Raw genomic sequence first — 13,195 nt, forward strand, 5'->3', positions numbered from 1 at the left:
CTTGGTTTATCCACCGTCTTTGATAACCCTAATGCTAGCTGGTAGCTGGGTGCATTTACAGCTTTGGTGAACTGTGATAATGCTAATGCTAATTTTTGCTAGTGTAAAACAGGCTTAGCTTAAAACCATTAAAACAAAATTTACTGGAAAAACTGAATATGCGACCCCTGAAAGAGTCCTTGCTGCGTTCCATTTACCTTGGCAGTTGAAGGTCGGAGCTGGGAATGATGTCACATCTGAGTAGACCGCGTTCGAGTACAACAATTTAGAAAACCAAGGTGTTGTTATCGGTAGCAGTTCAAGCCAGGCTAGCCATTGTTAGCAATGCCAACTGATAAAAACACATTATGCAGTGGGCTATTTTGCATGTACAAATACCGTAGCACCATGTGTATAACTGTTAGTGACACAAATAAGACAGAAGTGCTAATAAACAGTATATTATTAAAGTTTTTACTTTTGTTGATGCACGGAGCAGACATTTTGGATCTTGAAGTAGGAGTTGGTGAAGTCCCTCTGACATTCCCAGTCGAATTCCGACTTCAGGACGCATTCCACAAGATATTTTGGACTGGGGGCCATAATTTGCAGTTGAAAAAATGTAATATATGGCAATTTATGTCATAGCAATATTCAGCATGAAGTAAAATGTTTTTAAACCACAGTGTTGTACTTCTTTGTAGTGACATTGTTGGTTTCCAAGATGTCAGTGAATAACTTGATGAGTATAATGCAGTTATTATTAATAAGAATGATGTGGCTAGAGGGCAACACCACAAAAGTTAAACCAATGCATAGCAATGACACAAGCAGTCATGGTCAGTAAAAATCTTCCCCCTCCAGTATTGCTCATTAAATATGTATAAACAAATAAATTCACAATTCAAGTAAAAAAACAAAATGAGAATATGATGAATAAAATGTAATAAACCAGAATTATCCTTTAAAGTGTTGAGACATTGTTGAGCTCAGTCTCTGAGTGTTCTGAAAGGAGCCATGCTGGAGTCTTCATTTAAAACAAAAGATTCACATGTAGTATTTAAGTTAGGCGCACTGTTCAGTTTAAACAGGATTTGTCTGATTATTCAGAATTGATTTTTTTTTCTTTATAGACGACTGCTCAGCACAGCAGAGTGCTACATTATCGCTCCCTCCTGAGAAGAGTGTGAAGGACGAAGACAAGCTGGAAGTGGAGAAAGATGGAAAGGTTTTCTTTTTGAGGAGGAGCAACCGGGTTACTGCTGCCCCGGCAGAAATTGACAGTGATGATGATGACGACGACATTGACGAGGAGCGCGTGCGGCGTTTCCTGTCAGAGGGCATCTTGGATGAAGACCCAGACGAGATTGATGAGGACTCGGAGGCGCTCAAGAGTGTGGAGAGGAAATGCCCCTACTGCCCCGATCGATTTCATAATGGCATTGGGCTTGCCAATCACGTGAGAGGCCACCTGAACCGAGTGGGCGTCAGCTACAATGTGCGTCACTTCATATCCCCCGAGGAAGTCAATGCTATTGAGAAGAAGTTCTCCTATCAGAAGAAGAAGAAAAAAGGTCAGCTGCTTGTTGCATGTTTTTCTTTAGGCTGTGCAGATGTTGTCTGAGCAGAAAGCCCAGACAGACAGTGGCTTTTCTGGTTGTCTTTGTTTCTGCTTGACATAATGACCCTGGCATGAGCCGCAGTGGATATTAGCTATACCATAATTCACTTGAATGCCTGTTTTCTTAGCCACAGTAGAGCTAATGTATGAATGTAGATTTTCTCTGCTTTCTGGAGCTCTCATCTTTTTAAATTAAATTTCTGGTAACCAGCATTTGGTCACTGTAACATAAAGCTGTGGTTCACAACCATTCATTTTCCATAACTGCTTATCCTCTCAGGGGTTGTGGGGTGGGGGAGGGCTGGAGCCTATCCCTGCATGTCTTTGGACTGTGGGAGGAAGCTGGAGTACCCGGAGAAAACCCACGCTGACACAGGGAGAACATGCAAACTATGCACAGAAGGGCTCCCTCACCCTGGGGTTCGAACCAGGAACTCTATTGCTGTGAGGCGACAATGCTAACCGCTGCACCACTGTGCCGCTTTTAGAAGTGTTTTCTAAATCATAAAGGAGATGTTCACAATCTGGGCAAGTGTGGGTCATAAATTTGAGGGCTCGCAAGATGAAAAGCAGAATTAGGAAACTGAATAAAAAGGTACAGGGTCCTATTTAAACAATCCGTAGCACATGGTCTAAAGTGCATGGCACAAGTGCCTTTAGGGCGTGTCCAGCTCCACTCCTGCAAGTTAAACAGTGTGTAATGTTGGCATAAAATAAGGAGCAAAGGGGTTGTATTTAGTCCCTTAATTAATCACAGGTGTGTTTTTACGTAACATGAATTGAACTATTCAGAGTGGCATCTCCCATTCCCTTTAAAAGCCAGAACCTGCACCTGGCGCACTGCTGTTTACATGGCGGATTCAGCAAACTGGAGAAGAAAGTGTACTTCTGCTGAGAGTAATGCAGTAAGAGTAATTTCACTGCACCAAATGTTGTGGGACATTTATGCAGCAAAATTAAATTTGTAGTGTTAAACTAAAAGGAAACTTTTAGCTTCTGAAATAATCAGTGACATTACGCTGCTCCTCGTGCATAAATGTGCACAGCAACTCTTTATTGGGAGTCGGACAGCAGCTCTACAGCTCTGCTCTGCACTCTGCTATGTTCACATTTTTTGAGAGCATAATTAGTATTTTCCTTGTTAATGATGTATTATTTCACTCACCCATAACCCATGCGCATGTCCCTGTGTGTGTGTAACAAGCAGACTATATGCACATGGTGACATCACACTGTCTGCTTAATGCGTCCTGTAAGTAACAGGATAATGCTGTGCCATTTTGACTTTAGACCAGGTTATTGTTGGTCAGTAGTACAGTTGCTTTCTGATGCCTCAAAATAGCAACACACCAACAATGTTCCTGACCACACCTCATTTTAAGGCTCATGGGTGCACAGATGGACGCAATTGTCTGTGAAAACAACAACTGTGCTGGTTTGAAACTAGCAATGAGAGCTGCGCTGGATGTAAAGTAGGGCCAATAATGTTCACCATGTTCACCATCTTAGCTTAACATGCAACACAAAATCCAATTGTATAGAAGTCTATGAGAAAATGACCCTACTTCTCACTTGATTTATTACCTCAGCAAACATTTTCCTAATTAGTCTATGGTCTCAATCACTAGTTCCAAGTCTTCACCAATACAGCATGATGTTCGTTTTGTAAATTATGGTCACATTTAGAGTAAAATAGATGATAAATCAGGGTATGCTTCAGGGCGTGGCTACTAGGGGTGGGAATCTCTAGGCACCTCACAGTTTGATTCAATTCTGATTCCGAGGGCAACAATTTCGATTATAAAATGATTCTTAATTCTAAAACGAGCCAATAAGAAACTTTTCCCTAGATATTGAAAAACATTGTTGTAATAAAGCTGGGAACACATATCCAGTGCATACAAACTGTATTACTTACTGTGTTTGAGATGACTACTCTCCACCAGTCTCCTCCGGTCCATCCTCCTCATCCACAAATCTCAAGGGGACTCTCCTGTCCCTCGTTGACCTCCTCGACATTTCTCCTCCAGTATTTACAAAACTATAACTGACTATAACTATCTATGAAGTATAAAAACATGTACTATTGCAAAAAGACGAACGATGGCAAAACTACTAACTATGGTGAAAACACGACAAAAACACAACAAAAACCGCTCAAAAACACGGCATAAAAAAACTCAAAAGCTCTCAAAAAACCACAAATACTATTATTTACAACACTAAATATTATTTACAAAGAAAACGCCACCCAAACTCCACTAAAGCTCACCAAAACTCCACTAAAACACCGCTAAATCACTCTAACTTGCGCTCTCCTCATCAGCTGTCCCTCTCCTCCTGCTGTGCTCACTTCCCTCCCCTCCTCCACAGGTAATGACATCACTACCGTAATATACCATATATCGTTGAAAAGCTCCGCTTCTCAGCTTTCAGAATCCGTTGGAATTACGTCGATAGCATGATTGGTCGAGGAGTTACGGTAACTTGAAAAATAAAAATAAAATCAAAATCGATTATGAGTTTTCTAAATCGATGCTTGCATCGTTCAAGACAGAATCTCGATGCATCTAAAAATTGATTATTTCCCCCACCCCTAGTGGCTACCTTGTGATTGATAAGTCGCTACCATGGTGTCGTCCTCAGGTTCATAGTCACATCTCACACCTCCACAGCTCCACCCTCTCATCCAAATATGGTCACTTCTGTCTCCAAAAACCCAAGATGTCAACAGCCAAAATGCCAGACTCAAGGCTTCTAAATGGTCGTCCACAAACCAGTGGTTACGTCCATTATTTTATACAGTCTGTGTTGGTCATCAGAGTGATTACAGTTCATCCTCAGGGGAACATAAATGTCTGTTTGCAGTCATTTAATTTGATTTCAGTCACAAAGGAAATTCAAAGTGCTTTACATAAGCAGAAACATACTAAACAAATAAAACAAAACATAAGATAATTCATAAAAACAAGACAACACAAAACAAAAAAAAATGGTAACGTGGAAGTATTCAAGAGCGGCAGAAGTATAAAACTGTGGCAAACAGGAAAGTTTTAAGCCTCGATTTAAAAGATGAAAGGGTTGGGGCAGTCCTCAAGTGTTCAGGAAGTGTATTCCAGATCTTCGGCACATAATAACAGAAAGCTGTTAAAAAGCACATTTGGTCCTGACCCTGGGGACGGGGAGCAGGCCTGTCCCAGATGATCTAAGAGTTCTGAATGGCTCGTAACAGAGCACCATATCAGATATGTATTTTGGCCCCAAACCATTCAGTGCTTTGTAGGCTAATAATACTTTGAAATAAATTCTTTGATTCATAGGAAGCCAGTTCAAGGATCAAAGAACTGGGGCGATGTGTTTCAGTTTCCTGGTGTTATTGAGGTCTGGGCAGCAGTGTTCTGAACATCCTGCAGGTGTCTGATTGATTGATTGTCTGCACCAAATTTAATGGCGAGCCATCCAATATCTGTCGAGACATTTCACTCAAAACCACACATTTTACCCTGATGGTGGAGACCCAGAACACGCCGTAGGGATTACATATTTCATCTGGCCTGGGAATGCCTTGGGGCGCCCAGGAGGAGCTGGAGAGTGCTGCTGGGGAGAGGGACGTCTGGGGTGCTTTGCTTGGCCTTCTGACCCGCAACCCAGCCCTGGATAAGGGGATGAAAATGGATGGACGGATTGATGGATGGTGAAGCTAGAGTAGAAGTCAGGGGACCACCAAAGTCATCAGGATTCATCCTCTGGGGAACATGAATGTCTGCAAAACATGCATGCATGGCAGGTCGTTGAGGTGATTCAGTCTGAAACAAAGTGTTTTGCACTAACAGACTGGGCCACGCCACCAGCATCAGTCTTCAGTTGAACTGGTCTCAAATTCTCAAAAAGGTTAGGATCAGAGGACAGTAAACTATCCCACTGCACATGTCTAAACTTCCACTGTCCTCTCCACAGTCGCCAACTTCGACCCGGACACATTCAGCGTGATGCACTGCGAGTTCTGTAGCGCCGGCTTCGACACCCGGGCCGGCCTGTCCAGCCATGCCCGGGCCCACCTCCGCGACTTTGGCATCACCAACTGGGATGTTACCATCTCGCCAATCCACATCCTGAGGGAGCTGTTCTCCAGCAGGCCCGATCTTGTAATCCCCACGGCTCCCCCTCGGAGCCCCGGGTCCTCACAGGAGGAGGACGAGGAGGATGATGAGGAGGAGGTAGAGGAGGAAGGGGAGGGTGTCGTTGAGGTAAAGCTTGAGGGGGAGACGAGTGAGAGGACGCTGAGTGCTGCTGTTTCTGATGCACTGCCTTCAGCGTCTCCTCAACGCTGCAAGACGGAGGACGGTGGAGGAGAGAGCGCGGGTAAGTTTTCATCACTGATCCATCTTTAAAAGTAGAAATGCAGCTTACTTATTTTTTGTGTGGTGGTTGGTGGTGTTTTTAATAGTTGTTACCTGGTGACCTGGCACTTTGAACTTGGCACAGGATGCACAGATGATCTAGATCTCAGTGGTGATGCCTAGATGGATGATTAAGAGTGTTATAAATGCATTAAGATGCAGGAAATGTGAGTTCAGACGCTGTTGCTGTTGTTTTAGGTGCTTTTTCTCTGGATAAAATCAGGACTGTGACCTGGGTGACACCGCTGTGCAATGTGTGAAGTGTTGAATCAGGATGTTGGCTGTCGAGAAAATCAGCCTTAACACAGAGTGTGTGTGTGTGTGTGTGAGTGTGTGTGTGCGTGAGAGAGATAGAGACAGAGTCCCTGATGCCCGCGGTTGATGTGGCACTCGGTGCATTTATCCCAACCTCCGCCTCCACTCGATTGGTCACGCCTTAGCTTAGCGGTGCATATGGGGGCAAAATGGCTGCTTCCACCTCCCCGTAGACCCAAACAATAGCGGAAAAACTGTCTGGCTTCAGCTGCCGGGGAGTCCGATGCACTGCGGTTGCGGACCGGTGAGTACCGCGCGCTGTAATTCCTGTGCACCGCGTGCCCTCGGATCACACGGCGGCGTAGCACTGCGCGTCTCGCGCCGCATCTTCTGTCACATCGTAGCCAGACAACAGCCATTAAAAACTCCTCATCATGTGAGACTATGTAAAGAAAATCAATGTCGCGCGCGCAGCCATGCAGGTAGCCCATGACATGCATGTCAAAAGCTCATAAAGCGGGTCATTGTTATTGTTTCGGGTGTTCCCGTTTTGCACGCGCGGATCAATAGTGGTGATTTAGCTCTGTTGTGATCTTGTTGGTTCAGTTTTCTTACATGTCTGAGAGGTTTTGTGTTGTGCACGTCTGGGATGACGTCCAGTATTTCCAATGCTGCAGGATCTCTAAAATTACCTACAGTTGCCCAATCCTCGCCATTTTACTTTGCTTTGATTTGTGATAGAGGACACGCTGTGCTTTCAAGTGCACGCGTTTGTGCATGTTTTTACATCAAACTAAGAGTGGGATCGCTCAGGTAACTTTGTGGACTGCTGGCGACCATAGCCGGTGATCTTATTACAACTTATCCGGATCAACCAAGTATAATCGAAGTCGCACTTTTACTCTCAAGTGTCGGGTTTGCTCCGTGTCACTCCGCCTGAATGGATCCAAAGTCAAGTTAGCGCTTTGCTACTTTGTCCCGTTTTATAAAAACCCGTGTGATTGTGTGGTGTTGTCTTCATTATAATAGACGGTGTTATAACGCTGCGCTCCGAGGTGTCACATCGCTCTTTTACAGTCAAGAGATGAACTGACAAGCGCAGAGCCGCCCACCAGACAGAAAGCATTGTCTGTCTCCACGTCTCTTTTGATTTACCGATTTGTCGCAGAAAATGGCACTTTTGTCCCAGGAAAGCCTGACTGCGGGGAACCAAGACTGCCATGTTTGTTTCAGACACTAGTGCAATTATCACTTTTTGTGACAGGGATTCATTACTGGGATAATTTTCACTTGCATCTCCTCACAGAAGACGTAATAACGCGCCTTTATTACAAGGACTGATAAATTACAGGCACTGAGCTCACAAGATATGATTAGATTTCTCTGCTTCCAGCCTGCGTCTTATTTATTATCACTCAAAGATGCATTTATATGCTTTAAAAGGAAGCACAGACGTTAATTAAGGCAGCTAACTAAGACATTCCTGCACTTATATGGATGTTGTGTGTGATGTTTTAGGTGATGAGGAGGAAGCAGCTGAGGATGAGGATGAGGAGGAGCTTCAGCGTCCAGCTCTGGATGGTGTGAGCTTGAGCCCCGGGAAAACAGGGCTGCGCAGCGTGGACTCAGACAGCCTCTCTCCTGGGGATGGGGATGCAGACTCCAAGGGTGAGGGAGAAAAATGGGAATGCTGACCCCAGAGTGTTGACAGGGGATTGGATTTGCCACAGCAGAGCCGTATCATAGCTGTCAGTGGGGAAATTGTAAAGCTGACCCCCAGGTCGACGTTGAGGAGTGGCGACAATACATCAGACAGGGCCGCCCCCCCCGGGGAAATCCCCAGATGTAGACAAATGTATTTAGGAGCTAATGAGAGCACCTCTAACACTCAGCGGGTGCTCGTGCAGACTGGGTGAGGATGTAGACAGGGAGGGTAAGTGAGGTGACACGTCCTCTGGGAGAGGTGCGGACTCTGAAAGAACCTGGGCCTCCTGCTGTTGCTTTGCAAACTTCAAGTTAATGCTGCACTTGGTTAAAGGGGAACTGTGACGGGGATGTGACGCCATGTTAACTGGTCCTAAATTAATCAACTGGATCATTTAAACTACAGGATGCATTGATTTTACTAGGTGTTGTTTTTTTTACGTGTTGGAGGCCGGGCTGTGGGGTAGAAGGAAAAATAGACCAGTCGCGTAGACGTGACGTTGAGCAGCAAATTGCCTGCGCTGACAATCCTGGCTTCCATGGTCAGTGTTGCAGTTTCAGTTGAATATAATGGTCGCACTCTGCTGTGGGCATGCTGTGGCAGACATGTCGCGCCACGTCTGTGTCCCAAGGTGTCCTCATATTAGGTGCGATTGATTCCTACCGTGCCCAAGTTACCAAGCTACTAAATTACTTTATGCAAATCAGGGGCGTCCAGCATCAGCTGCCGCCTCTGGAAACTCCCGAAAACTTTTAAACTAACCATTTCTTGCCTTAAATGTCTTCAGAAACATATTTTAGTTAACTGTTTTTGTAGTATAAATGAAAGTCTCCACCAGCCGCCATAGTGGCCTGGTTTGAAATCTGGTAGCAGACAGTCCGCAGGCTGAGTGGCAAGATCATGTTCAATGCTGGGAAGCATCAAAAAACACCCAATGGATGCTTATCGTAAAGTGAAGTGAAGTGGAGCTCTGCTTGTGGTTGGAGGAGGAGCCGCTACTATCAGACGTGGAGCTCTTCGCCTACTGCCAGAGCTCTGGCTGCAGGTCGAAGGCGGTAGCAAAGCTGTATCTGGGTCTGTCCATGGTGGGCTGTGATAGAGGCATCATAAGACTGTTTCATAAGCGGTTAAAAACTACTTGTAGGAGGAGTAAATAGCAGTCCAGTACTGTGTTTTGGTACAGGTGGTGTTCACACCTGATGGATACGCAACCGTAGTACACATGAACTGTACTGACTCGAGTATGGATCCCGTACTGTACACAGTGTTGACACTGATCCAAAAACTGGACTTTATGGTCAAGTCCTCCAAGTGACTCGTGGAAACAACATTTTAAATAGGTCCAGTATTGAGAGAGCGCTGCACCTAGCAGCAGCGAAAAAGGCTCCTATGTAACCACTCAGACAGGTGCACCCCGTCCATTTAAAGTCTAGTGTGTAGGATTTAACGGCATCTAGTGACGAGGCTGCAGATTGCAACCAAGTGAAACTTCTTCCATGTGCCAAGCGTGTAGGAGAGCTATGGTGACTGCTGCAAAAAAGCCGACTAGTCCAATCTAGAGCCAGTGTTTAGTTTGTCTGTTCTGGGCTACTGTAGAAACAACATGGCAGACTCCTTGGAAGAGGGTCCACTCTGTTTGTAGATATTAACGGCTAATTCTAAAGTAACAAAAACACAGTTATTCTTATTTTCAGGTGATTATACTCTAAAGTATACATAGTTATGAATGTATATTCCCTTCTGCCATTACGTCCCCTAAATCCTACACACTGAAGCTTTAAATGTTCTTGTTATTGCCTCCGACAGGCTCAGATTTTTAATATAAGTGTCTGATAACACGACAGAAAGGACCCTACAGAGAAATTAAACGTTTTCCTGCACCTGTTTGTTTTACCGTTCCGTTTTGTGTCCACGCCTGGCTGAAGGAGATGACTGGCTCTGAAATCTTGCAGGAATTTTCACATCGCAGGAATCAGCTAAATATTCAGCCATGACATTGAAAATCTTTCAGAGAAGAGTAAAGGTCTTTGCACACCAAGTCTGTATTTTTCATCCAAAAAAAAATACAACCTCACATTGGGCCTCATTCACTAATATCTGCGCAGAAATGTTCTTACTCTCCGCAAAAAATAAGTACTTAAGCAAAATCACCGTCGGATTCATGACACGTGCGTACCGGCCAATTTTGTTCTCACCACCGTGCGTATGTTAGTAAATCAGAACCGTTCTAAATTGACAGGCGCGTGTCCGCGATCTGCAATCAGCATACTACCACGCCCCCATTTCTCCATATAAGGAAACCGCTTGCCTAGAGTTGATTCATGAATGAAGGAAGCGGTTATGCGAGGAGAGAAGTAGTAAATTTCACAGTTTGTTAGAAGCGATGGCGCCGGGTCTTACAGGAATGCCATGGGTCATTGTAAGATTGTGGAGGACACAGCATGCCAGGATGATCTTGCACAACTTCTCAGGGGTATAAAGTAGTTTGCCACCGGCCGTATCTGATCCAAACACATCCACCGGCCCTTAAGCACGCCAAAAGTGCGCTCTACGGCGCGTGTGTGGGCATGTATGTTATTATAGCGCACCTCTTGAGGGGTTTCAGGGTTTGCGTATGGTGTCATCAGCCATGTTTTAAGGCCATATGCCCGGTCACCCAAACAATATAACATTTTAACATTAACGGAATAGAGACTTACTGAAAATACTAACTTAAAACAACTGAAATAAAAGACTAGAACAAAAGATGCTCACCAACAAGCCATCCACTTCTCACAGCCCCTGCCTCCAAACGCATTCCCACTGTACTGTTTTGCAAAATAAATGAGTCGTGGGTGCCTCCTGGCCAGCGGGCCACAGCCTTAAGGTTATGGCAGTCGGCATTACAGCTCATCTGCGCGCTGATGGAGTGATAGTTTTTCTGTTCATGTTATTGTTAATATTTTAATTGTCACAATGATGAGGGTGAACGTGTGTCAATTTCATGGTAATTTAATCCATTTGGCCAATATATTAGTAAATTAATTATTTTAAAAAATGTTAATTAAATCTCTCTTTCGTGAATGTGGTTTTATAGACTCTGCATGTACTTAAAAGGTATGTTTGCATTTTCTAAGTCAGTTCGGCCTTCCTCATTTGTGCTTATGCATGGTCTGAGGCAGTTCTAAATTTGTTCGCAGAGTAAGAACAAATTCGGGTAAGAAAATATTGATGAATCCTAGATTTGTGCGTCAAACGATCGTACACACAGTTTAAGCACAGATTTGTGCGTACGCAGTGTTTGTGAATGAGGCCCAATGTGTCAATCACGTTTACACACCTACTTAGAAACCTTCGTCTGTCGCTAAAGTTTTCGTAACCGGCTAAATTTTTTGAGTGTTTCCACATCCATCAAACGAATTGTTTAAATGAAAAGCTGTGAAGAAAGTGTGGCTTAACCTACAGGATGCATATATCTGCAACAAGAGAGAGGAACAAATTAGAAGTGGACAGCAGGCCAACAAGAAAAAGGAGTGGAAATATATGGATGCAGTGTCCTTCTCAAAATCTTTCACAGTAAAGAGAAGGTAACGGCAGGCTGTAAAGAAAGGCAGCTATGATGGTGCCTACAGAAGAGTGCAGTTTAATAGCTGCACAGTATCATTTCATAACTCAGGTAGCCGCTGGTCAAATGTGAGACGTGAGCGGAGAGTGGCGAAGTACCTCCAGTGAGAAGGAGAGGAGCAAGGAAGCAAATGGGATCATGAATTTTCGCAGCAAATACAACAATAAAATGTGTGGAACTCAGTCTGCAAGGTTTCTCTGTGACAATTTTCAATGGGTTACAGTTTAAAAAGCCCTAAGACACACTTTCTGTACTCCAACACAACAAACTATCGCTGCCACTCCTCTCTCCAACTCTCAAATACCGTTTTCTTCCCGCAACAAGTCACCTCCCGTGAGATTTCAGAACAAGACTTCGTTAATGAGACGTGGATACAAAACAGAACGGAGCAAGCGAAAGTTACCATAAAACACTTCATTTCCCTGCAGGGTCTTTTCCGTAATGCGGTAAGACCTCGTAATAACAATTTGAGCCTGTCAGTGGCAAAAACAAGCACTTTAAGTAGACATAAAGTGACGGGGTGCACCTGCCCCGAGTGGTTATATTACAGCCTGTTTGCCTCTCAGTACTGGACCAATTTCAAATATTGTTGTTCCCACGGGTCACCTAGAGACAAAGACCTGGGAAAATAGGTCCATGCTGAAAAATACTGACGAGAATACATGAACGGGATATCGGTTATAACAGTTGCTTTGAAATCTTAATGAAATGTAGCATAGTGCTTATTTATAACATCTCACCAGCTGTTCTTTCCTCTTTCACAGTCCACAACCTGAAGTGTGAGGTGTGTAGCGCTCAGTTTGAGACCAGGCGAGGACTCTCCAGCCACGCCCGCTCTCACTTGCGCCAGCTGGGCATCAGCGTCTCGGAGAGCAGCGGGGCGCCCATCGATCTCCTCTACCAGATTGCCAAGGAGCGCAACATCGACGGCCAAACCGGCTCATCTCTTCTGGAGCCGCTCCCAGCCAAGAACTCCTCACCGTCTGTTCCTCAGAAAGATGAGGAGATAGAAGACATGGACTTAGACGAGAAGCCCATCCCTCTCTCCCTCCTGGCCAAAGCAGCGAAAGCGGTGCCACCCTCTTCCTCCTCCACGCCGACACCTTCTCCTGGTGCCTCTCCAGCTCCGCCTCATTCTGGCTCCCCTTCCGCAGTAGTGAGGAAAGCCCCCATTTCCTCATTACTGCCCGTGTCTTCCCCCTTGCGCTCGCCGGAGCACAAGGCTGGGGGAATGAAAGGCTTGACCTCTAACCTCTCTGCCCCAGCCACCGTCACAACCAAACCTCTCTGGGCACCACAGGAGAATGACGCCCCTCTCAACCTCAGTAAGTGTCTCTGATAACAGTAGGTGCTTTCCACAGAGATACTGCCCACTGGGGACCTCCCCGAAAACTACATACCTTAAAGGGATTTTATTTCTGGTTGCATTTGCACTGCCAGTAGGAGCGCTGAAGTGACACACTGTAAGCCAGCTGGCGATTCGCTTTGACAAGTCAAAACCACGTTGTATTTCCACTGTCACATATATGCTCAGTAGATCCTGGACTTCACTGTCGGTCCATTAATCCGTGTTTTATCCACTTCTTATGAACTGTTTGTATTATGTGAGATCTGTTGTTTACACGTCTAAC

General features: G+C 44.9%; 1 protein-coding gene across 5 annotated transcripts in view; it reads left to right on the top strand.

Annotated features, from left to right (window-relative positions):
* wizb (WIZ zinc finger b) overlaps window positions 1-13,195 on the top strand; it is a 44,970-nt gene that overhangs the window by 11,768 nt on the left and 20,007 nt on the right. For all 5 annotated transcript variants that reach the window (XM_049560117.1, XM_049560118.1, XM_049560120.1 and 2 more), the window contains 4 exons: window positions 1,113-1,553; window positions 5,558-5,962; window positions 7,774-7,923; window positions 12,329-12,889. In XM_049560117.1, coding sequence (XP_049416074.1) covers window positions 1,113-1,553; window positions 5,558-5,962; window positions 7,774-7,923; window positions 12,329-12,889 — 1,557 coding nt within the window. The remainder of the gene's footprint in view (window positions 1-1,112; window positions 1,554-5,557; window positions 5,963-7,773; window positions 7,924-12,328; window positions 12,890-13,195) is intronic.

The sequence above is a fragment of the Epinephelus fuscoguttatus genome, linkage group LG19 (assembly GCF_011397635.1).
Source record: "Epinephelus fuscoguttatus linkage group LG19, E.fuscoguttatus.final_Chr_v1".
Taxonomy (NCBI): domain Eukaryota; kingdom Metazoa; phylum Chordata; class Actinopteri; order Perciformes; family Serranidae; genus Epinephelus; species Epinephelus fuscoguttatus.